Consider the following 23200-nt stretch of genomic DNA (forward strand, 5'->3'; position numbering starts at 1 on the left):
TCAGTGTCTGGGAAGCCCACTGGTTATGTTCAGTAAATTTAGATGCTTCCTCCACAGTCACAACTGTGTCGCAGTTCATTGATGCAATCCCATAACATAGCTGGGCTTTGGCATGACTTTAAAACAAGGATTTACTGCAATAGCTCCTTAAGTCTTATTCATGTTGTTCATCCATCATCTCCCATACAGTGGATACAGTGAATATTAAAGCTTTCAGACAAATGGAATAAACAGGCATGTAACAAACTGAAACCCTATAAATTACAAATGATAAATACACATAGAATTCCTCGTAATCGCTAATCTGTGTTCAGCTTCTGACACTGAGTTTGTTTTACACCCCCAGTTTAATTTTTAGTATGGTATTGCATTTTAAGAGTTCAACAGCAGAATGATAATAGACAATCTATTAGGGGCAGAGGCCCCTTGCCTGCAGTGCATTTTCTGCACATTAATGATTACATTAGGTTTAAAGCTCAACAATTAGTGAAGGTTATGCAGGAGTACCGTAAACATATCACCTGGACATCACAAAGCCGATACACATGAACTAACAACAAGCTCCTCCTGCTCCACTACACAGAAGACTACATTGAGCAAACAATGTAGTGTAAGCTAGTAACTTTGCATTTATTATATAGAGCAGTGTAGTTAGTTATAACATACGGGAGTAAACATTGACAAGTTGTACATACAGTACACTACACATATTATAAGTGGATAAAACACTCTTGGCAAATGACAGAACAGGACAGTGGTATGATCGTCCCCCACCCCCCGCAAGGTGCTATTATATGTGATCGCAATGTATATGGGAGACAAATGTAAAAGCCTTGGTTCACTTCAACTGTAATTAAAGCACAAACTAGAAGTTATAAAGCGCTATTCTGTCGACTGATATTTCTGTATTTGTTCAAAAGGTGTCCATTAAACAGTGAGATAGTTCATATTGAGAGATTGGGTATTGATGTAATGTTCATTATAAAAGCCAAGTTAGTTTTCTGCTTGAAATATTTCTCCATCGAGGAGTGAAGATATATGCTTGAGCTACGAGTCAAAATATTTGAAAGAGCAAAGGGATTTGGACGTGTTCTGGTGCCAAAATCTGTCTAACAGAGATACAAAGGTTAGAACTTTCAATTTATAGAATAAAATTTGTGCCATTTCACAGTGGGCACTTCTGTGCTGATTATCACAAGATGTTACAACTTTACATGTTCCTGAAATAGATTTGCGCACACATCTGGACAGATAAACAATTTAGTCTGTTCTTCTCTTCTCAAGCTGCATTCCTTATAATTACTCTATTCTTTTGATGACACATTGTGTTGACTGCAAAATAAATTGTAATTATTGCTAGTGGCCAATGGTTGGTTTGAATGTATATGATTGCTTTAAATCCACTCTTCAGGAGCGCTACAAAGTATTGTTCACTAAACGTCAGAGAGAATCACGACTAAAAGCCAACCACCAAGCTCTTCACTAAACAAATGGGGGTGGGGGTTGTATTTGATGGGTTGATCATCACATTATGCACGCATATCATTCCCCCCAACCCCCCCCCCCCCCATACATAGCACACTCGAAGTGAGGACATGCTAAAGTTCTGAGAAAATTTTATTAAACTTTAAACTTCCCAACACCCTGACTCCTGTCAGCCAATCTATGCCTAAACCTTCAGGGATTAGGTGAGTAGGGTGCGTCCCTGCTGGGAGAGAGTGAGCACACTCCATTTTTCAGACAAATGGAAATTTCCAAGCATACATGGAACTCTCAAGTCATTTGATTTGGATACTCTTTAAGTGTGGTGATGGGTCCCTATTGTATCAGACCATACACTGATGAAAATAGAATAAAACTTTAAACTCTGTTTACACCAAAAAATCAGCAATACAGTGGAGCAGTGCTCATCTTTGTGAAGCCATAGTCATCACTGCTGCACGAAATTTGAAACAATATATTTAAAACTATTGTTTTGTTTTTGATACCCATTACACATTGAGTTACAGTATGTTTTTGCTACCAAGTTATATACTGAGGTTGAAGAATTACTCCACTGGCAAACTTGCAGAGGGGGGAGGAGGTGTGTGGGGGAGAAGCATCATATCACCCAAGCATCAAAGTGTGCTAATGGCACCTAACGATCCTGCCTTTCCTGCAGGGACTCCTGTTTATGTCTTTCCAACCTGCAGGACCTTGGTTCTTGGCAAGGCACAAATTGTACCACAGTGTTTTTTGTCATTTAAGCACGTTTCAATGTTGTACTCATTGGGAATCTTATTCCAATGATTTATAATGAACCATCCGTATTTCATTACCATTAATTAAGACATCAATTGAAATGCAGTGCAGCGGCAGCTTAGGGCCATATAATTGACAGAGAACCCTTCTTTGTAATGACAATTCATGTTTTGGTATCCTTGTGGCAACTGGGAAGAGTCTGAAATCTAAGGTCTAGTTTGTGTTCGTTTTAATTCATTCAGAAGATACAAAGTATAATTGCACAGGTGTTGGGAAAAGTATAACTATGAAAGGCTGTAGAATAGCTGGTGCACCAAATACCTGTGTAAGAATTCCAGTACATAATAATAATAATAGTCCTTGCATTTGATATAGCGCTTTTCACGTTTTCCAGACGTCTCAAAGCGCTTCACAGAATAATAATAATAATCCTTGCATTTGATATAGCGCTTTTCACGTCGGGAGGACGTCCCAAAGCGCTTCACAGAACACACCGTAAAGCTAATTGACTGTATATTTGTGGGCGAAACGCGGCAGCCAATTGCGCACAGCAGTGTCCCACAAACAGTTGTAGATTGAAAATGACCAATTTATTATTGTTTTTGGTTTGGAGGGATTATTATTACATATATGGCTTGTCTAGTTTAGATTTGTTTCAGTTAATATTGTACACTGTGTTGCTGCAAGTATACCTGTTTGAAGTATACTCTGTTGCAGAGATAGTATGCCTGTTTGAAATGTTCATGCAGTTGTGTGGAACTCTCAGCTATTTGGGTTGGATGCTTTTAAGCATGGCAATGTGTGTTCGTTCATATGTTTCAGACATCCGGCTGACTAAGAAAAAAAGAGAAAAGAGAGTCCCATTTAAAGCTCATGTTGCTGAGGTCAGTAAACTTTCTAACCAGTGAAGTGTGTGATGTGCTTACCCACTGATCTAACTTAATTTACCCATGGTGGAGAATCAGCCATATCTGTAACTATCCATCATTACTGAACTTGGAGGCTTCAAGATACTGGAGCCACAGCATGTAATTTATATTTTAAAAAAATGAATTGTAAATGTGTAACATAATCATACAATTTTTACTGGAATAATACAAATCATGTTAAAAGCCTCCCAATTAAATTTGACACTGCGAGACAGAAACAGTAGAAGGCTCAGAGGGGTGTTTGTGAGAGGGGAGTGGCGATACTTTTAGTGAGATCACGCAAACTACATTTCCGGACAGCTCTCAGTAGAATTACTGTTAACAAAAATGGCAAATTGAAGCCCAAACAGTTTACAGAGACTGGATGCAGTGGTGATGGGCAAGTGTTGCTGTTGGATTAACAAAGATCTTCAATTGACAGAATAACGTTATACCACACAGCTGCAAATGAATAATACTTGACAGGTCTGGGGGAAACAAGCTCTAAACCATAAAAGTGCTTCTCGAATTTATCTTTACTTCCACTACTTGTGTTTACTTCCACCCATGCGCTATAATATCAATAGTTCCTTGAACAAATGCTTATAACCCTTCATTACAATATCCACTTGCCAGGTTCAAATCCCATGGTTAGGATTTACTACAAGAGTTGTTTCTGTACTGTAAAGTAGGAGGCCTGGGGTTCACATCTGTATTGCAAATATGGGGCCCACATTTGTACTGTATGAGGTGTGGGCCCCACATCTGTACTGCAGGTGGCACTGCACCCTCATCCATACTGTGGAAGGTTTGGGGCCCACATCTGTACTGTTGGAGTTGTGGGGCCCACATCTGTATTGTAAACACAAGAACCGGGGATTCCTTCAGCTTCTCAACCTGTACAAAAAAAAGTTTTTTTGAATAACAATCAGAAGACCAACAAAAACAATACAGATTCATAGGAAGAAATTCCACTTTTTTACTCCATTTGTGTAGCATTTTACAGAACCCAGAATTTGACAAACTACTGAATTCAGTATTATCTTTGAAGCTGTTTTCGTCGTTCTTAATAATAATAACAATAATATAATCCTTGCATTTGATATGTGCGTGAAACTTAAAAAGAAACTTACAGAAAAACAGCTTAATTATAAAATCTGGTAAATTTTGGATTCTCCAAAATGCTGAGATAATGGAGTACGTCTGGACCACGGTGGAATTTTATCCCCCCTCAGTGCCTAGAGTTTTTTAGTCCTTTGTAAACTGGACAAATGGCTGCAAGTGGAGAATGCTTGAAACACTGTTCAAGTCTCTCCCTGTGGGCTGATCCTTGGGGCGGGGGGTGGGGGGGGAATGAAGAAGCTCGGCTAGGGCGATGGGATTAGTTGCCAGGACTCTGTTCTTCTTCTGGCCCTGCAAAAAAAAGAAACAAAATGTTCATCAGAGTTTTATTCAAGGCCATGTGTGGGGGAGCTGAAAGAGAACAAAATTTATCACTATATTTCTCAGCAGCTTAGGATCTGTACACATGGCAGAAGCAGCACTGATTGAAATGGGTTCTATCCAATCCATCTTAAGTCCTGAATGAATTCACCACGCGAGTTGATACAGCAATGAAAATAAGTTTTTTGATGAAGAAGCTAAGATTATAACAATAGTGTTCCTTTAGACAGGGCTGTGGCCTCCAGAATATTTTTAATGTTGTTTTCTAACCAGATGTTTTGATGATGGAATAAGGCACTATATTAAATAGAATTTCATATATATATATACAACAACAAGATTCCATTCATAGAGCGCCTTTTACGTCGGGAGGACGTCTCAAGGCGCTGGACAGTTGGGTCAGGACCCGAGCAGGGGGGAAATGGTCAGGGTGAGGGGAGGGAAGGGAGGGAGCGAGGAGGGGGTAGAGAGTCGAGAGGGGAGCTGAAGGCATGGTCAAAGAGAAAAGTCTTGAGACTGAAAGGGAGGAAGCGAGGCAAAGGCACTGGGGGATAGAGTTCCAGAGCCTCGGGGCTGAGAGGCTGAAGGCCCGGCCACCGATGGTAGGGCGGTTGGGGCGGGGGATGTGGAGCAGACCGGAGCCAGAGGAACGGAGTGTACGGGCAGGTAGGTAGGGGGATAGTAGGTCGGAGAGGTAGGAGGAGCGAGGCCGTGAATAGCCTTGTAGGTGAGGATGAGGATCTCACCAGTGTTCTCTGATGTGATTGAAATTAGCACAGTGAATTCTGCTATTAGTAACAATTGCAACAGCAGAGTTAACTATAGAACAGAACAGATTACTGAAAAAGATGTTGGTTGGAAATGTCTCTAGGTCGGTTAGCACGCAAATCAGAATGCTGAGGGAAAGAGTAAATAGCAGAGTCTCTGACCACAATATTTCAAAGATGTTCAGATATGAAAATTAGAAAGTGCTAGAGAACTGAAGGGTTGCCAAAGTCACAGCATTGTTTCAGAAAAGATGCACAGGTCATCTGAAAATCTGGAGTGGGTAAACTTTTAGAAACCGTAACATAGGATAAAATTAACACTGACTTTCAAGAGGATGGGTTAATTAATGACAGTCAATATGGAATTGTAAAAGGCAAGTCTTCCGAACCAATTTTTTTGATTGATTGCATTGATAAAGGGAATGCAGTAGCAGTGAATACAAATTTTCAAAGGCAGTTGATAAAATACCACAAATAGACTAGTTAACAACTTAAGGCACATATAATAGGTAGTGTAGAGTGTTAACAGAAAGTTGGTTAAAGGACAGAAAAGACATCAAGGATAAATGAATGTTTCTCAGAATGGAACAATGTAAATAATGGAGGCTTTCAAGGGTCAGTGTTAAGACCATCGCTGTTCTCAATATATAAATGACCTGAACTCAGGTATAGAGGGCACAATAACAACATTTGCATACAGAAAAATAGGGAGCGAGGGAGCAGAAGTCTGCAAGTAGCTTCAGAAGGACATGGACAAAGGTGGTGAACTGTCTAAAACAAAACTGAACTACGAGATCGATACAGGGGAGGAGAACAGTAATCCCCTATTTACACAGTACTATTTGGATGAATTAAACACAAAGCTTGCACTGAATCAATGTTAAAAATGCAGCAGAAATATCGTTCCTCGGTTACAATCTTGAAGTAATTGTGGCCACCTTGACACAATGCTTTTGCCAGGACGCTGATTCTAGCAATTCCAGTACAAGTAATTCACAGATGTAAATGTTGTGGACTTACTGATGGTGATATGTATGAAGCCAGCCTTGTGGAACTGGATGTCTGGCTCAAGGCAGTTAATGCTAGTTTGCAGGATATCAGCCTTTTAGTAAAGAAAAAGCTCATGGTAGCTAGTATCCAGTTAACCGCAAGTCAAATGCCATGATCCAAAATCACAGCGTCACGAACATCACTGTTGAGAACAGCATCTGAGGGAGTCTATCTGTGGCACATCCAATGAGAATAAATATGAAATGAATCATTAAACTGACCCCATTGTCTGTACTACTTCTGGATGATTCTGTTTTGAAAGACCTTCCAAAAAAATCTTGGATCTTAAATATTAGCCTCACAGACCAAACTCCATCAAAGAGCTCCAGTTAGGTTACTGTGGGGTAATTCTCAATCACTGGTAAATTGACCAAGTGCCTGGGAAGAAAGCATATCTTTATCCTATTCTCTACTGGTCGGCAAATGTGATGACTAGAAGACAGCAAAACAATATAAATCTATTCATCTTTCTCCATAGAAATATACAACATTTAAATAATAATAATAATAATCCTTGCATTTGATATAGCGCTTTTCACGTCGGGAGGACATCCCAAAGCGCTTCACAGAACACACTGTAAAGTGAATTGACTATATATTTGTGGGCGAACGCGGCAGCCAATTGCGCACAGCAGTGTCCCACAAACAGTCGTAGATTGAAAATGACCAATTTATTATTGATTTTGGTTTTGGAGGGATTATTATTAGGCTGTGTGGAGTAAGGAAACTTGCCCAAGGTTTTGCCCCGCCTGGAATTGAACTCAGGTCTCTCGCTTGCAAAGCGAGTGCTCTAACCACTGAGCTACTGGACTCCAAAATCAAGGGTCATTGTATTAATGTCAGTAGTTTTTAATGGAGATGATTTCTCTTTAAGCTTCTGTTCAGGGAGCTGACAGTTCCTGTAAAAAAAATGATACAAGCTTTCTTTGCATAAATGTGAACTTTTTAAATCTGTCATTCTTGCATTGGAGATTCTCACTAGATTAAAAGTAAAACATTTGCAAGTACAGTAATACTCTAGTTGTGGTATGATAGTGATACTTCCACCAGAGGGCAGCCAAGTCCTTTATGAAGCAGGTGGATCCATTACATAAGCCTTGAAATTCCAAATTTAGTGTGTAAAATAATAATATAATAATAATCCTTGCATTTGATTTAGAACCTTACAACACCAATGAGATGTCTCAAAGTGAACCACAAGATATACTGTAAAGTATATCCTGTTTACATAATTACACAAATATATAACTATATATCCTTTAACATAAATAGTAATATATTACAATATAATTATACTACATATATATAATTGTATTTGCATTTACATAGCGGCTTTGCATCATGAGCGATTGCTGAGGGAACTCTCAATCCATGATTGTTTGTGGGATGCTGCTGCACACAATTAGCTATATCCTAGTCATATTTTCTTTACCCTGAGGGCTATGAACGATTCAAATACGTTGTCAGGAGTGGTAGTTAAGGCCAGGACAGTGGACCCATTTAAAAAGCAGCTTGGGAGGACAGTAGATGAGATATTCTGGAGGGATTGACAACAGTTGAGGCGTGGACAGGAGGATCGTAGGCCATGTTTAAAAGAATGTCTCAAGACCTACCTCGTTGATGGGCCATTTGGTCATCATTTCCCCTCACCAGCCACTCAGCTCACACCCCCAGTTTCGGTGCCAAGCCGATACTGTTAAGCGCCTTAGGACATCCTCCTAATGTGAAAGGAGCTGAACTGTAAATTTCTTATCATTCTGTATGACTGGGATCAGATGGGCTGAAGCTCCTTCTTCATCCAAACTAACCTTGTGATCTTGTGATTAACCATTAAAATGTCAACAGCTTCCATGGAAGCTTGGCCTTTCTGTGGTTCTGAATATTTTCAGCTCATGCACTGAAAACTTTCAGTTCATGTAGTAAAAACAGAAAAGCAAATTATTTTCTAGAAGGGAAGAGACTAGAGAGTGTTAGTGTTCAGAGGGATTTGGGTGTCCTTGTACACCAGTCACAAAAGGTTATATGCAGGTACAGCAAGCAACTAATGGCATGTTGGCGTTTATTGCAAAAGGGTTAAAATACAAGAGTAGGGAAGTCTTGCTGCAACTGTATAGGGCCTTGGTGAGACTGCACCTAGAGTATTGTGTGCAGTTTTGGTCTCCTTATTTAAGAAAGGACATACTCGCCTTAGAGGGGGTGCAGCGAAGATTCACTCGGTTAGTTCCTGGGATGAGTGGATTGACCTATGAGGAGAGGTTGGGTAAACTAGGCCTATATTCTCTAGAATATAGAAGAATTAGGGGTGATTTTATGGAAACAAAGAAGATTCTTATGGTTGCAGACAGTGCGAGACAGTGTGAGACTGTTTCCCCTGGTTGGAGAATCTAGAGCTAGGGGTCACAGTCTTAAGATTAAGGGACATCCCTTTCGAACAGAGTTGAGGAAACACTTCTTCATTCAGAGGTTAGTGAATTTATGGAATTCTCTACCTCAGAAGGCTGTAGATGCTCAATCCTTGAACATATTCAAGACTGAGATTGATAGATTTCTAAAGGATAGAGGGATTAAGGGATATGGGGATAAGGCGGGCGGATGGAGTTAGGTTAGAAAATCAGCCATGATCTTATTGAATGGTGGGGCAGGCTCGAGGGACCAAATGGCCTACTCCTGCTCCTAATTCCTATGTTCCTAATTCCTATGTTCCTGAAACAATCCTAGGAACACTAACAATAACAAACACAAATGCAAAGATTGTTTTAGTTCAGTAGTGAAGCTACTCAAATATTAGTTTGGGTAACTACAGAATGGAATGTACTTATCTGAGCCAGGACTGATATCAGGTATTAGAGTACATGTGTAGGGTAGATTCTATGAAAGGCAGATTGAAGAAACCCATCACCAAACAGGAACAAATTACCAAGAAGTGTGGTTGTGGTTTTAAATGAGTCCAGGGAACTGCATGGTTGCTATGATGCAAAAATGGTAAGTAGGGTGGGTGTTCTGGAAGGATGAGGAATAGGCCTAAGGGCCTTCTTCAACAAAACTGATCTTATGATCTTTGCGAAATCATAGATACTTCAGAGAACATACGAAGAAACTTCTGAAATATTGCTATCAACTATTTTGATAGTTTTGTGCAAATCAGTAGAACACTGATCTTGGGAATACATGCAAACAAAACAAACAAATTACATTTGTATAGTACCTATAACATCAGGAGGACATTCCAAGGCGCTGGAAAGTCAGAGATCCGCACCTCAGTTGGTGTTTGGGATCAGGAAGGGTGGGGGCAAGGAGGGTGACCGAAGGCACAGTTGAAGAGGAGGGTCTTGAGACGAGTCTTGAAGGAGGCAAGGAAGGGGCCGAGGCAAATGGAGTTCCAAAGGGTGAGGGCAGAGGGACTGAAGGCCTACCAGTCAAATGCCGGATGTGAAGCAGGTCAGAGCCCGCTGAGCGGAGGCAGCGGTCAGGTTGGTAGGATTAAGGAGCTATGTTCCCTCTAATTTTTTTTCGGGCATGCTCGGAATGAATTTGGGTTTATGCACCGATACAAAGGCTGTGTGTGCCACCATAAAAAAAAATCAAAACTTTGAATAGAACATCGTTTTAGAAAACATTATTCAGGGTATATAACAAACAGAATAAATGTACAAAATAATGGATAATTGTAACAAAGTGAGCTGACAAGGATTTTTAATTAAACAAAACTGGTTATAGAAATTTCAGAAGTAAACACTGCCACCTGCACGCAGCTTAGAGGACAGTGGACATGAGTGGAGAATCAGGGATAAAATCCATTTTATTACATGTATCTGATGTAATCTTTACACCAATTTGGTAATCTGTGTCAATATTGTTTGCCTACCACTGAAGCCACAGTTATGGCAAAACACAGACTAAATGAACAAACTGATAAAAGGGACCCAATTTACAGTGACTAAATGAAACAATGCATGGGTAATGTAATAAAAAAACTGCTTCACTGGACAGGGGTACGTCTCTGCAGTAAAGCTTTATTTTCAGCTAACGTTCGATGGAATTTTATAGTTATTGAAGTGAATGCACTGTAAGCTTTTTGACATTGCATATCTATGTAGCTACAGAAACTACATAATTTAATTAACGTGACACAGTATGTTATTGCCAGGCTGACAGTCTATATAAACGAAAATGCCTTTCTCACAAGATCAGATTTTTGTCTTAAAGTATTAGCTGACTTTGCTTTGTACACTTGGACATAACACAATTGGTAACCTGCCTACCTGAGCCACTTTCTAATATACATCTACCAAGCCAGGCCAATCCGTGTTCCTCCTTGTATTTTTAGAGTTTGTTAATTCTTCAAACTCAGTCCTTTATTTGAAGGATGTTGGAAAGAGGAGAGTAATTGTTTACTACTTGCGCGGCCGGAATGGTTAAGTGCGTGGCACACAACAGACTGCTACGCGCCCGAGCACACGCATAGCTTAGAGGGAACAGCGGTTAGGAGGTCACAGAGGTAAGGAGGAGCAAGGTCATGGAGGGCTTTGAAGATGTGGACCAGGATCTTGGACTGTATCCTCTGAGTGATGGGGAACCAGTGGAGTCGGGCAAGGATGGGGGAGATTATAATAATAATAATCCTTGCATTTGATATAGCGCTTTTCACGTTGGGAGGACATCCCAAAGTGCTTCACAGAACACACTGTAAAGTGAATTGACTGTATATTTGTGGGCGAACGCGGCAGCCAATTGCACAAAGCAGTGTTCCACAAACACTCGTGGATTGAATAAGCAATTTTTTTAATATAAGAAATTATTACCCCCGGAAAAGTGATCTGCCTATCGACTAACAACCAGGTTCCTGCTTACTGCTAGGTAAACAGAGGCCTAGGTGATGGGGTCGCGGAACCCGGTGCGGGAGAGGACACGGGCTGCAGAATTCTGGATAATCTGCAGCCTGTGGAGGGAGGAGTTGGGAAGGCCGACAAGCAGGGAGCTTGATTGTTGAGCCAAGACCGTCGTCCATGTGTTCATCACATCCTAGTCGAACCTGGATGTGATGAACACGTGGATGAGGGTCTTGGTGGCCTGTGGTGAGATACTGTGGTGAAACCAGGCAATGTTGCGAAGGTGGGAAAAAACAAAGAGAGTCATGGTACAGATGTGGGGTATGAAGGACAGTTGAGGGTTGAACAGCACCCCAAGCTTCTGCATTGCGTCTGTGAGGTGTAGAATGCATCCATGAAGAGTGATGCTGTCAACACCACAGGAAATAGGGAAATAATCCAAGAGAAGATATTGTATTGTTCTAATCATTGTACAGTTGCGCAGAAAATGTGAATAAAATGAAACTTGAACAATTGACAACCGTTCAGCTCGAAGCCCTTCAATGTGGGTGTTTTTGGTTTATGTTCTTATAGAACTCACAGTGACCTCACACAATCCTACAAAATTGTTTTCTATGCATAGATAGAAATTCATCACAAATAGAAATTCATCTTCTCTGCAAAGAATAAACCAATCTCACCACTGCTGCACTCATCTCTGATCTATAGCCACAGAATAAGAAGCTTTAAGAACAAGAATATTAAACTTTAAATCATTACAAATGAATTGTATCTTATTATATGGAAATGCACTACTGGAGTTCAAGAGGTTAACTAACATTCCGTGAATGGCTGTAAATATAACAGGACTGGTGGGGGGAGCAGATCTGATTGGTGAATTTATCAACTGTGAGTTTATGATGGATTTCACATGATAAGCTCTTGCGCAAGGTCAGGAAATATACCGATCAACGGAAAATAAGATGCACTTGCCCCTCAAGCCTGAAGTATTACTGACAATCAGTAATGTCTCTTGTGCCAGGGAGCACCTCAACCTCTGGCTTCTTATCTATTTGATTGACAAGAGTTGATCATTGCTCATATTCTCCTGAGCTTGGATGCATAACAACTTAAAATACAGACTTTGGCCAATCTACATTCTTTAAAACAAAAGTTTTGACTGTATGCATTTTAGGATCAATGTGTCCTATAGCTGGAGAATCTGGAGTCCATTTAAGCATTTATTAATATTAATAATTCAAAAAATAATAAGACTTGTATTTGATATAGTGCCCATAATGTCCAGAACTTCTCAAAGTACTTCACACAGTTTCTGTAAAAGTTAAGAGAAGTTGCACTGCACAATGCCCATATTTATACTCCAGAAAGCTGTAGAGATAGAATCAATAGGGATGTTAAAAAAAAGAATGGCAGATACTAGGGTGGTAGAGGTTTTAAGGCATGTGGTGAAAAGGCAGGGTATAGGGATCAAAAGATCTAAACTCTAAGATCTAAACCAAACTCTAACTGGTGATACATGCTCGATGGGCTGAAAGGCCTCCTCCTGTTCCTGTTTTTGTATGTTCCTATATGAATTGAACAACATTATACAGGCTGTGGGTTACACATGTTCTACCATATGCTACACAATGGAAGAAATCTATAATTGTGAAATAACACAGAATGGAATATATCTCTTGATAGACAAATTCTACCCAAATATCTACTGGCTGGGAATTTGTCATGTCTTTTATAAACACTCCTCCAGCTATTGTTTAATTTATGTGGTATCGACCACATACAAAATACTTCAAGGAGATTACATCTGGTCACAATGAATGAATTAAAAAAAAAAATCCAAGAAAGGTCACAGTAATAACAATACTAAACCTCATCACAGAACAGTCTGATTAATACTCAAATTGGGGTACATCATGTGGTGTTTGCTTTCTTGTGAATTTTTTTTAACATGCAGCTTATATTACAAACCTCACGAGAAATGTCACTGCAGACATCAGACATTGCATGATAGACTCTCCTTGTTTCCAACTGCACTAGAACCAAACCACACATAAACAGGGAATGAAACAAGGCAAACAGGACGCTGAGCTGTATTGCCAAATCAATTGACACAGACCATACCTAGAGTACAGCATACAGTTCTGGTCGGCTTGACATAAGGGGCAGCCCAAGCCCTAGAGGCAGTGCAGAGGACAAAAAACAGAATGATCTACGTTAGAGGAATGAACTATAAGCACCGATTAGACAAGCTACTGCTCTTCGGTCTTAAAAGGAGATGTCACATGGGGACCTTTCATAGATGTACATAATTTTAAATGGGATTGAAAACATTGTTTTGGATGCACGAAGGCAGTAGAATAATAGGACTTACATTTAGAGATGCAAAGGGTAATTTCAGGACAGACACCAGCAAGTATTTTGTTACCCAGAGTGTAATTAACGACTGGAACAGGTTATCATGAAGGGTGGTTGAGGTCAAGACCCAGGAATCATTTACAAACATCAATTCTGTAATAGGAGGATGATAAGGTGGATATACTGAAGGATGGGATCAAGTGGACCGAAGGGACTTCATGATCTAGACCAATGATCTTGTACATAGCATTACATGAAGAGGAGTGATAGTCTTATTCTGGTGAAGCAGCCCTGCGTGTATTAATAGGAAGGCACATCGAATAAGGAAAAAAATATTTACAGTACTGTAGATCACTTGATATGTTTGAAATTATTTACGTACTACATGCAGTCAAACTTCTCATAGATTTATTAAATCCATAGTAACCAATATACAAAGCAGTCATGTTAAAAGTGCTTCTTACAAAGAGGGTTGTGAAGATGTATTATGTTCTGACCCAGAAAGCTATGGTGATTGTAATGAATTGGGATGTTTAAAAGAGACAGATACTTGGATAATAGAGGTATTAAAGTTGTTTTAGGCTGAAAGGGCAGAGCATTGGATTTGAAAATCTGCCAGATGCAAGAAATTGTGGGAAAAGGCTCGATGGGCTTAATGGTCTCTTCCCATTCCTGTTTTCCTATGTTCCTATTAAAGTCAATTTTGTTGTCCTTGGGCTCTCTGCCTAAGTGAGGTGAAGCGATTTTGGAAGAGTCAAGAGCATAATGGATAAAACTGGGCCGTCAATAGTAGGAGGGAAAAACAAGTGGCAGACCAGAATCAGAGAGCAGAATGTACAGGCAGTAGAATTGACTTGGAGGAGGTGCAATAGGTAGAGAGGGGATGACACGTTAAAAGGATTTGAAGGGATCTAAGATCAACTAACTCAGCACAAACCTGGATCAGACATGAGAACGTATTGTCCCAAATTGCTTCACCTCACTTTCTTGCCGCTGCCTTCAAAACTCTCTCAGCTGTGTTTTTGGTCAATATCCTTTATTCTCTTTTTTTTCCCTCCCTGTTCAATGCTCCGAGTTATACTTGTTAAGTGCATTGAGATGTTCAGTCTACATGAAACGCTCAATATGAATGCCAGTTGTTGCTATCTTCTAAGTTTGTTTGTCTGCAGTGATCACTCTTTTCTAGTTACTGCTAGGAGAACATTGCAGCATAGAGGGCATTAATCAGTGTAGTGCTCATCTCTAAACAGCATTCCTTTAGACTTCCACTTCCTTCTTGTTGAAATACAATGCAAATACAAAATTACATTTTATAGTGCCTTTCACATCGAGAGGAAGTCCCGAGGCTCAGTATTGATGAATTAAAGAATTGGTAAATTGTATCAATTTTGGCCAATTATCCGCGCACCACAGAATGATTATAGACCTGTGATCCAACTGCAAACATTGCTAATAATTACTATAAGGTACTTTCAAGTGAAAACAAGGATATATCACAATATAATGCAAACACCCTGATAATAATAATAATAATAATAATCCTCACATTTGATATAGCGCTTTTCACGTAGGGAGGACGTCCCAAAGCGCTTCACAGAACACACTGTAAAGTGAATTGACTGTATATTTGTGGGCGAACGCGGCAGCCAATTGCGCACAGCAATGTCCTACAAACAGTCGTGGATTGAAAATGACCAATTTATTATTGTTTTGGGATTTTTTGGAGGGATTATTATTAGGCGTGTGGAGTAAGGAAACTTGCCCAAGGTTTCGCCCTGCCTGGAATTGAACTCAGGTCTCTCGCTTGCAAAGCGAGTGCTCTACCCATTGAGCTACAGGACTCCACAATGTGCATCTTGAGAAGAGCAGTTACTTAACTTTTAGTATTCATAAAAATGAACTCATATCAGGCAAAAACAGGAACCTAAAGGGTACAATGATTTATGACAAATTCTTTATCCAATATCAGTTCAATGTAGTCAATTGCACAAACTCAACAAAATAGCCCCATACTCATGGGGCCCAATACTCAATTTCAACATCTGTTTGAGACATTAGCTTCCTAAACATAGTCCAAAAGGATTCAATAATTTCAGCAATCTGTATTCAATCATCATGCATCGTCAGTCATGTGTAATTATAGCTAAGTACATTACAATTTAATTTAATGGCACATAATTGTGGGAGTGTTTTATCATTTATGTTGCAAAAGTGTTCAAAAATGGCAAAAAGAATAATTCTTCGACATTCAATTCAAACATTACCTTTTAATGATTCACAATTTACGAGAAACAGCAAAACATAGCTACTCCAATTTTATTCTAAAGCCAACTATCTATTCAACAATAAAAAGGACGGTGGCGGCAGGGAACACTCAGTGGCATTGCAGTCCAGTGCCGATAATTTGAACAAGGCACAGTGACATTCAGAACCCATTGAAATTCCGCCTTGCGATTCAGAGTTCAAAGAGATAAAGGGGAATCATTTGAACAAGTTATGCATTGTGCATCATCTCTGCTGTGACAATAGATAACCCAGCCACAAATATCATTAAAATAAACTACAGTCCCAGGTATTTCAAACAAATCTTATTAATGCCGCGTCTCTACTCTGTATTTGGAGATGAAACACACATTTCGTTATCCCTTTTCACCCACCTGCTCACCCTCCAAATGTTAATTTAAGTGGTTTCCAATGAAGATTCAGCACATTGATATTTAGAGTGCTTTTATATGTTTATACAGTCATAGATGACAATGGGAAATTATAGTATGCATCTGCAGAATAATGATACAAATAGCACACTTACCTTCTGATTTTGCCTGGTCACATCCTTCACTGGAGTTCTCATTTTGCTCAGATCCATTGTTCACCTCTCCTGGAATTAAACATCAATAAATATTCAGCAAAATGCAATGAAAATTGATGTTTTGAATTTTTTAGTAGTGCAGAAACAGTTGTAAATGGTATTAAAAATGAAAGAGCATTCAACGATTATAAACAGTAGTTAAAAACAACTTTTTGGGGGGGACAGCCGGGTGTCTGACACTTACAGAAACCCATCACCATGCTTAAGAGTATCCAAACCAAACAGAGTTCTTATATGCAGAAAATGCTAAGATGCCTAAAATAATAATAATAATAATAATCCTTGCATTTGATATAGCGCTTTTCACGTCGGGAGGACATCCCAAAGCGCTTCACAGAACACACTGTAAAGTGAATTGACTGTATATTTGTGGGCGAACGCGGCAGCCAATTGCGCACAGCAATGTCCCACAAACAGTTGTAGATTGAAAATGACCAATTTATTATTGTTTTTGGTTTTGGAGGGATTATTATTAGGCTCTGTGTGGAGTAAGGAAACTTGCCCAAGGTTTCGCCCTCTGTCTGGAATTGAACTCAGGTCTCTCGCTTGCAAAGCGAGTGCTCTAACCACTGAGCTACAGGACTCCACGAAAAATGCTAAGGTAAGATCACAATAGCACTTTTCACTGTGCATGTGTGCTGGGCATTTCTAGCGCTAAAATAAGTCCAATACCAGGGTCATCAGGGCATCAGTAACATCACTGATGTCAGCAGTGACCTGGTGGCCATTTTTAGCATGCAAATAGCTAAAATATCTGATTTCCGGGTCATCAAGTCTCTGCTGACATCACTTCCTGTGTGCTGCTATTGCACAGGAAATGCTGTTGGCTCCGACCAAATGACCAGGAAGTCCGCCACTTTAGGGTGACAGCCTGCCAGAAAGCACTGTGTACACACACTGAATGTAGTCTACATTCCAACTGTGAATCAGCTCTATCAAGATGCGTGTGATAATGCGGCCACACAGTACTATGTTACTGCGAATTATAAACAAGGACCTTGCTGGTCTCCCCAGCTTCACCATTCAAAAGATCCAGCTCATTCAAAACTCTGCTGCCCGCATCCTGACCCGGACCACACACTGTACCCACATCTCACCAGTTCTGGCCGGGCTTCACTGGCTCCCCATTACCGAACGGATCGACTTCAAGATCCTCACACTCATGTTCAAACCCACACACTCCCTGGCACCTCTCTAACTCTCCGATCTCCTCACTCCCCAATCCACCGCCTCTCCTCGACTGGCACAGGTCTCCTGCTCGTCCCTCACACCCTCCGCCCCACCATTGGAGGTTGCACTTTCAGGCACTACGCCCCAAAACTCTGGAACGCTCTCCCTCAATCCCTCTGCCTTGCCCCCCCTCTCCCTCTTTTAGGTCCCGCCTGAAAACTTTCCTCTTCGACCGTGCTTTTGGCCATCTCCCCCCTGCCCCTGGCTCGGAGTCAGGCTCTGCCACTGTTAGGCGCTCGGAGACACTACCCAGGGTGGAGTACGCTATATAAGTACAAGTTGTTGTTGAATACATTCATTAGAATGTGGATGCACCAGAGGTTTGTGAAGCCAAGTCACGCATTCAATTGCTGGTCAGCCATGATCTATTAGCTGAAATCTGAAGGTGTAACATGATTTTATGTACCTTGGCATTGAGAACGGTGGGGGAAAGGGGTGATGGTCTCACCCCATACTTTCAGGTGCATTCCTAATCATTGCATTATTTCTAAATTTAAATCACATTTTGGAACTCAATATGTCAGCATGGAGACTCAGCTACATTGTGCAATAACATTTGCTTTGGGGATATGAACGCTGCTTAAGTGGAAGCTCTAGTGTACAAAGGTTACACGTTTTCAATGAAGATCTGGATTAGCTCTTCATTGCTGGTAAAGTCTGAACTGACAGTTGTGTTGTTCTTACAGGCAATGTGATCAGCTGATCTGTGTCTCTCTGAGTACTTGTGTGTTTACAGGCAGGTGCAAAACAACATTATATGATTCTGCAAAACTGATCAGAATTTCTTTCCTTCAAAAGCAAATTAAATTGTTGATTCTTTCAAAAGCAAATGAGATAGATTTATTTTAGGAAACAGTATCGTGGTCTATAGTATATAGTTTGGGATACGACAAGTGACTGTGACTACCAAGATGTGGAAGGCAAACTGGATTGACCTTGGTCTTTTTTCATCTAGCAATTCTTACGTTCTCAATCCTGGGAAGTGCTTTGAAATGTCCTCCCAACATCAAATAAGCAATATGAAATGCAAAGATTATTATTATGAAATGGTTAGTCCACACATCGGTGAATAAAAGCAATAATTACAGAACAAGGGTTCGTGAGTCACAGAGCAAAATTCTGCATCTTCAAAGTAAGTAAAGAAGTCGATTTGCTTTTTCAACACAGATGATGCTTTGTGGTGGAATATAAAATGCCATTTATTTTCCAATAAAGGAGGATGAGATGATAATAAACCCAGAAGCAAGATTTTGGTAAGAATTATAAATCACCGGTTTCAAAATGACTAAACCAATAATGAAGGCACTCAGTTTCAAAAGTTGCTTTTATGAAATTTGACAACCATGAAAACTTAAACTCTAATAAACTGCTTTATGTGATTAGAAAATATCAAACATTTATTTCCCAGAAATGATATTGTCAAATGTGGTATAAAGTAGTGACCCAAAGAACCATCTGAAAAAGACCAGAGTTTCTACCTTAACTCAAAAGAGAAGAAAGGTCTGGTCTGACAGTTTGAAAATATGAGAGTTAGTCATATTTATCTGGATGATATCTTGCTTTGCTATAAAAACGCAAAGAAAGGAATTGATCAAAATAAAGCTTGACCCACTGTAACTCAATCATTGATTACCATTGTGTCCTTCATGCTTTTGCATCTCTGTACCTTTCTGATCTGCTTACTCCACCATCCGTTGCCTCCACTTGTTTGGCTCCGACCACCTCTGTCCCACCATCGGTGGCCATGCCTTTGGCAACTACGCCCCGAAACTCTGGAATTCTCTCCCTCAATCCCTCCTCCTTACCCCTCACCACCTTCAAAGACCTTCCTTTTTGATCGTGCTTACGGTCACCTCCCCCCTCCCTCTTACTCTGGCTTGTTGTCAGATTCCACCACTGTCAAATGCTCCAGGACGCTACCCCAAGTGAAGGGCGCTATATAAATTCAAGTTGCTGTTGTTGTTACCATGAACCGATATGGCAATTAGCATTATTATTAATAATAATACTAATGCATAATTTCAAATAGCATTTGCTGTGCACAATTGGATGCCGAGATTTGCCAAGAAAATATATAGTCAATTCACTTTAGAGTATGTTCTGTGAAGTTCTTTGAGAAGTATCAACAAAGTGACAGGGACTATATCAAATGCAAGGATTATATAGCACCTTATCATGTTATTGAAATGTCACAAAGTGCACAGGAATTTCTTTCAAATTATAGTGATTGTAGTTGTAGGTGAATGTGGCAGCACTTTTTCTGAATCCCTTTCTATTTTGAATTTCTGCCTAAAAGCCTCTGTGACTGTGCCATTTGCCAAATCCCGCTAACGTCCTCTCCAGGCTCACACTTTATCTCTTTATCCCCAGTGCCTTCACCTTGCTTCCTCCCTTTCCTCCTTCAAGGCCGGTCTCAAGACCTTTCTCTTCAACCGTGCCTTCACCTCCCCTCTCGACTCTCTACCCCCTCCTCGCTCCCTCCCTCCCTTCCCTCCCCTCACCCTGACCATTTCCCCCCTGCTTGGGTCCCAACCCAACTGTCCAGCGCCTTGGGACATCCTCCCGACGTGAGGCATGTCAATCAAACCTCACCCTGTTCTCATCCAATGTCACCAATTGTACTTTTCCATATGGGTCACTGGATCTTGATCAGGAAGAGGAACCATGTACTATAAAGTGTAGTGATGTGTATATTGGTGAATTAGAGCACAGGAATGTCCTATAAACAATCATGAAGTGAATGGCCAATTTTATTAGGGGATTGTTGACCCGGACACCAGGAGAAACCTTATATTCAAAATAGCAAATAAACAGATACAAATGCATATAAAAGATAAAATGTGATGGCACCAGGACAATGAGAGGAATGGAATTCTTTCTAATGTTTAAATCACTAGAAAAAAGGATTTATAGATATTAAAAGTCCATTACCAAGGATGAAAATCTTTGGTGAACCTTCTTCTCTGTTTAAGAAAGAGTAAACATTTCTCTTTTTTTTGGTCAGCCATGTGCAAAAACTCACCGCCATGTTTAACAGTATCCAAACTTGGCAGAGTTCCATGTAAGCATGGGAATTTCCATTTGTCTGGACTAGAGTGTGCACTCTCTTCCCAGAGGAATGTACCCTACTCACATAATCCCAGAGAGTGCTAGGCACAGTTACAGTCAAGGCTTGAGCACTGCAAAGTGTGCACTTTGGGGGTATTGAAGCCCTCTGAGATGCCTCCCTGTGTGAGGTGCTATTTATATCCAAATCATTGTTGTTGGAGCTTAACCAGCTAAAACACTTCAGCTTGCTGTTGTGCACACTGTTGGCAAGCTATCTATCCAGAAGGAAAAAAAAGAGGTGATTCATTTCTATCATAGTGACATGACATGCAAGTGAATCAATGTTGTGCTTCGGCATGATATATTGTGAAGAAACAAAAGTCGTTTGAGCCAAACAAAAGGCAGGTGGATAGATTTCTGTTAGGTAAGGGTATCGAGGGATATGGGACAAGGGCTGGTAATTCGAGTTGAGGTACAGATCAGCCATGATCTTTTAGACTGGCTAAACAGGCTGGAGAGGCTGAATGGCCTGCTCCTGTTCCTATGTTCCAAACTGTTTCATGAAAAAGGTGACCCTTCAATTGGTTTGCAAGGGCCACGGTACACAATGGGATTCACTGACCCCAATCCAGTGAAAAACCTTTTCGTTTTGATGAACATCAATGGATGATGGTATCTGGGATTTTCTGCCCAGTTTATTTAATGTGGCAAATTTGTTATTCCACTCTTGTAACAACTCTAATGTTGTAAAGCAAAATAAAACCCAATTATAAATATAAATGCAAACAATAAATATAATACTATAATATATCTATATACACTGCAGTAAATTTCCCAAACATAGAGAATTGGGACTAAGATCTGGAATCCTTTTTGTTAGTGGTTAATTACCTATTTAAAGGCATCAGCAATTCGTTCTGTACACATGGTTTACACAACTTGCAAATCAAACTACAGTGGAGCCCTGACATGCTGGAGAGCTGGAGCATTGACACATGCAGTGAAAGATCATGAATTCACCAACATAGGTGAGTTTCTGATCTCAGCTGACAATGCTGAGACAACACTGACCAGAGCCCAGGCACTTTTACGCAGGGAGAGAAGGGAAGAAATAAATATCAGCACTGCATTTCCAAAACATCTTTCACTAAGAATAAGTTACTCTGTTGCAGTAGCAAGGGCGGAGTCCAAAACACCTTGTCTAACTCTTTTATATTTCAGGAATACTAAGAAATGTAATGGGAGTTACCATTACCATAGCAATGGGAAGTAGACCAAACTCTGTGATCTTAACAGGACTATTCAGACAAGTGATACAAAAAGTGTGGCAACAGAACTGACACAGATATTTAGTAGGTATTTAAATACTTGAAAGAGGCTTTGACTCACCATTCTGTACAAGCTGTGATGCCTCCTCTGTTGTACTACTGTGATCAGAATCTTTCTCTCTTTCAGACTGGCTTTCTTGCTCCTTGGACTCACAGTCATTGGTGGTATTATGGGTTTGCTTGTTATTACTATCATTGTCTTTTGAGTGTTTTTCCTCTTTGTCATTTCCCTGTTCAGTCGCTTGTCCTTTGTCCTCCTGCTCTGCTGTTTCGTCATTCCCCACGATTTCCTTAGACGCTTGCTTGATATTTTCTATAGCTTCTCTTCTGACCTTTTCTTCTGTATCTAATTAGTGAAACAAATGATTCAAATATCTGCAGAACATGGATGGAAGCTCTGGACAGACAGCACATCCAGGGAAACTCCAATCTCCCAAGGCTTGCAGTTTCTTAAAGGATTTGTCACAAGCACCGTTCTATTGAAACAAATCCTAATATTACAACAATGAACAATATTACGTTTACATCAGCAGAAGATTTAGAATAACAGGTATTAACCAGCGGTGTGCCATGGATGAGTTATCCCACGTTAGCTTGGTCACAATGCGGACTCTAGGAAGTGAGACACTTGTTCAGGACCAGCAGGTTTCTGCTTGATAGGGGAAAAAGTCACAATACGGCTGTTCATGTCCAACCCATCACTTTAAGTGGTAGCAACAAATAAAATTTGGAAGCTGTGTTCAGTCAACACAAGGCTAAGTTGTCCAATGGTCTCAGAATTCAAGGTTTTCTATTTGGTTGACTTTTCTGCGCAGGAGGAATTCTTTCAAAACTAGATCCACAGTGATCACACAGTGATTTTTTTTGATGGGCAGGTACAACGCACTAAAAAGTGGTTGCAATCTCTCACTGCCCACGCCCCCCGACCCTTCTGCTATCTGATTAAATCCCACCTTTAAACCTGCCTTTTTGACCCTACCTAGTCATCTCCACCCCCACCCCCCCTATTCCCCCACTCAGGGTCTGACCCCACCTTTGTAAAGTGCTCCAAGACATTATCTTATACAAAAGGTGCTATATAAATGCTTGTTGTTGTAATACCAACTTTTAGGGTTTGGTAGCTGTTTCTACA

The 23200-nt window shown here is 40.3% G+C and overlaps 1 protein-coding gene across 1 annotated transcript in view; it reads right to left on the minus strand.

Annotated features, from left to right (window-relative positions):
• Positions 1-4303: 4303 nt before the first annotated feature.
• The window catches only part of pde1ca (phosphodiesterase 1C, calmodulin-dependent a), a 174521-nt gene continuing 155624 nt past the window's right edge, over positions 4304-23200 (minus strand). Inside the window, exons 15-17 of the mRNA XM_042332134.1 lie at positions 22130-22414; positions 16403-16471; positions 4304-4562 (exon numbers count right to left, since the gene is read on the minus strand). Coding sequence (XP_042188068.1) covers positions 4531-4562; positions 16403-16471; positions 22130-22414 — 386 coding nt within the window. The 3' untranslated portion in view covers positions 4304-4530. The remainder of the gene's footprint in view (positions 4563-16402; positions 16472-22129; positions 22415-23200) is intronic.

The sequence above is a fragment of the Callorhinchus milii genome, unplaced genomic scaffold, assembly GCF_018977255.1.
Source record: "Callorhinchus milii isolate IMCB2004 unplaced genomic scaffold, IMCB_Cmil_1.0 Scaffold2, whole genome shotgun sequence".
NCBI classification, from domain to species: Eukaryota; Metazoa; Chordata; class Chondrichthyes; order Chimaeriformes; family Callorhinchidae; genus Callorhinchus; species Callorhinchus milii.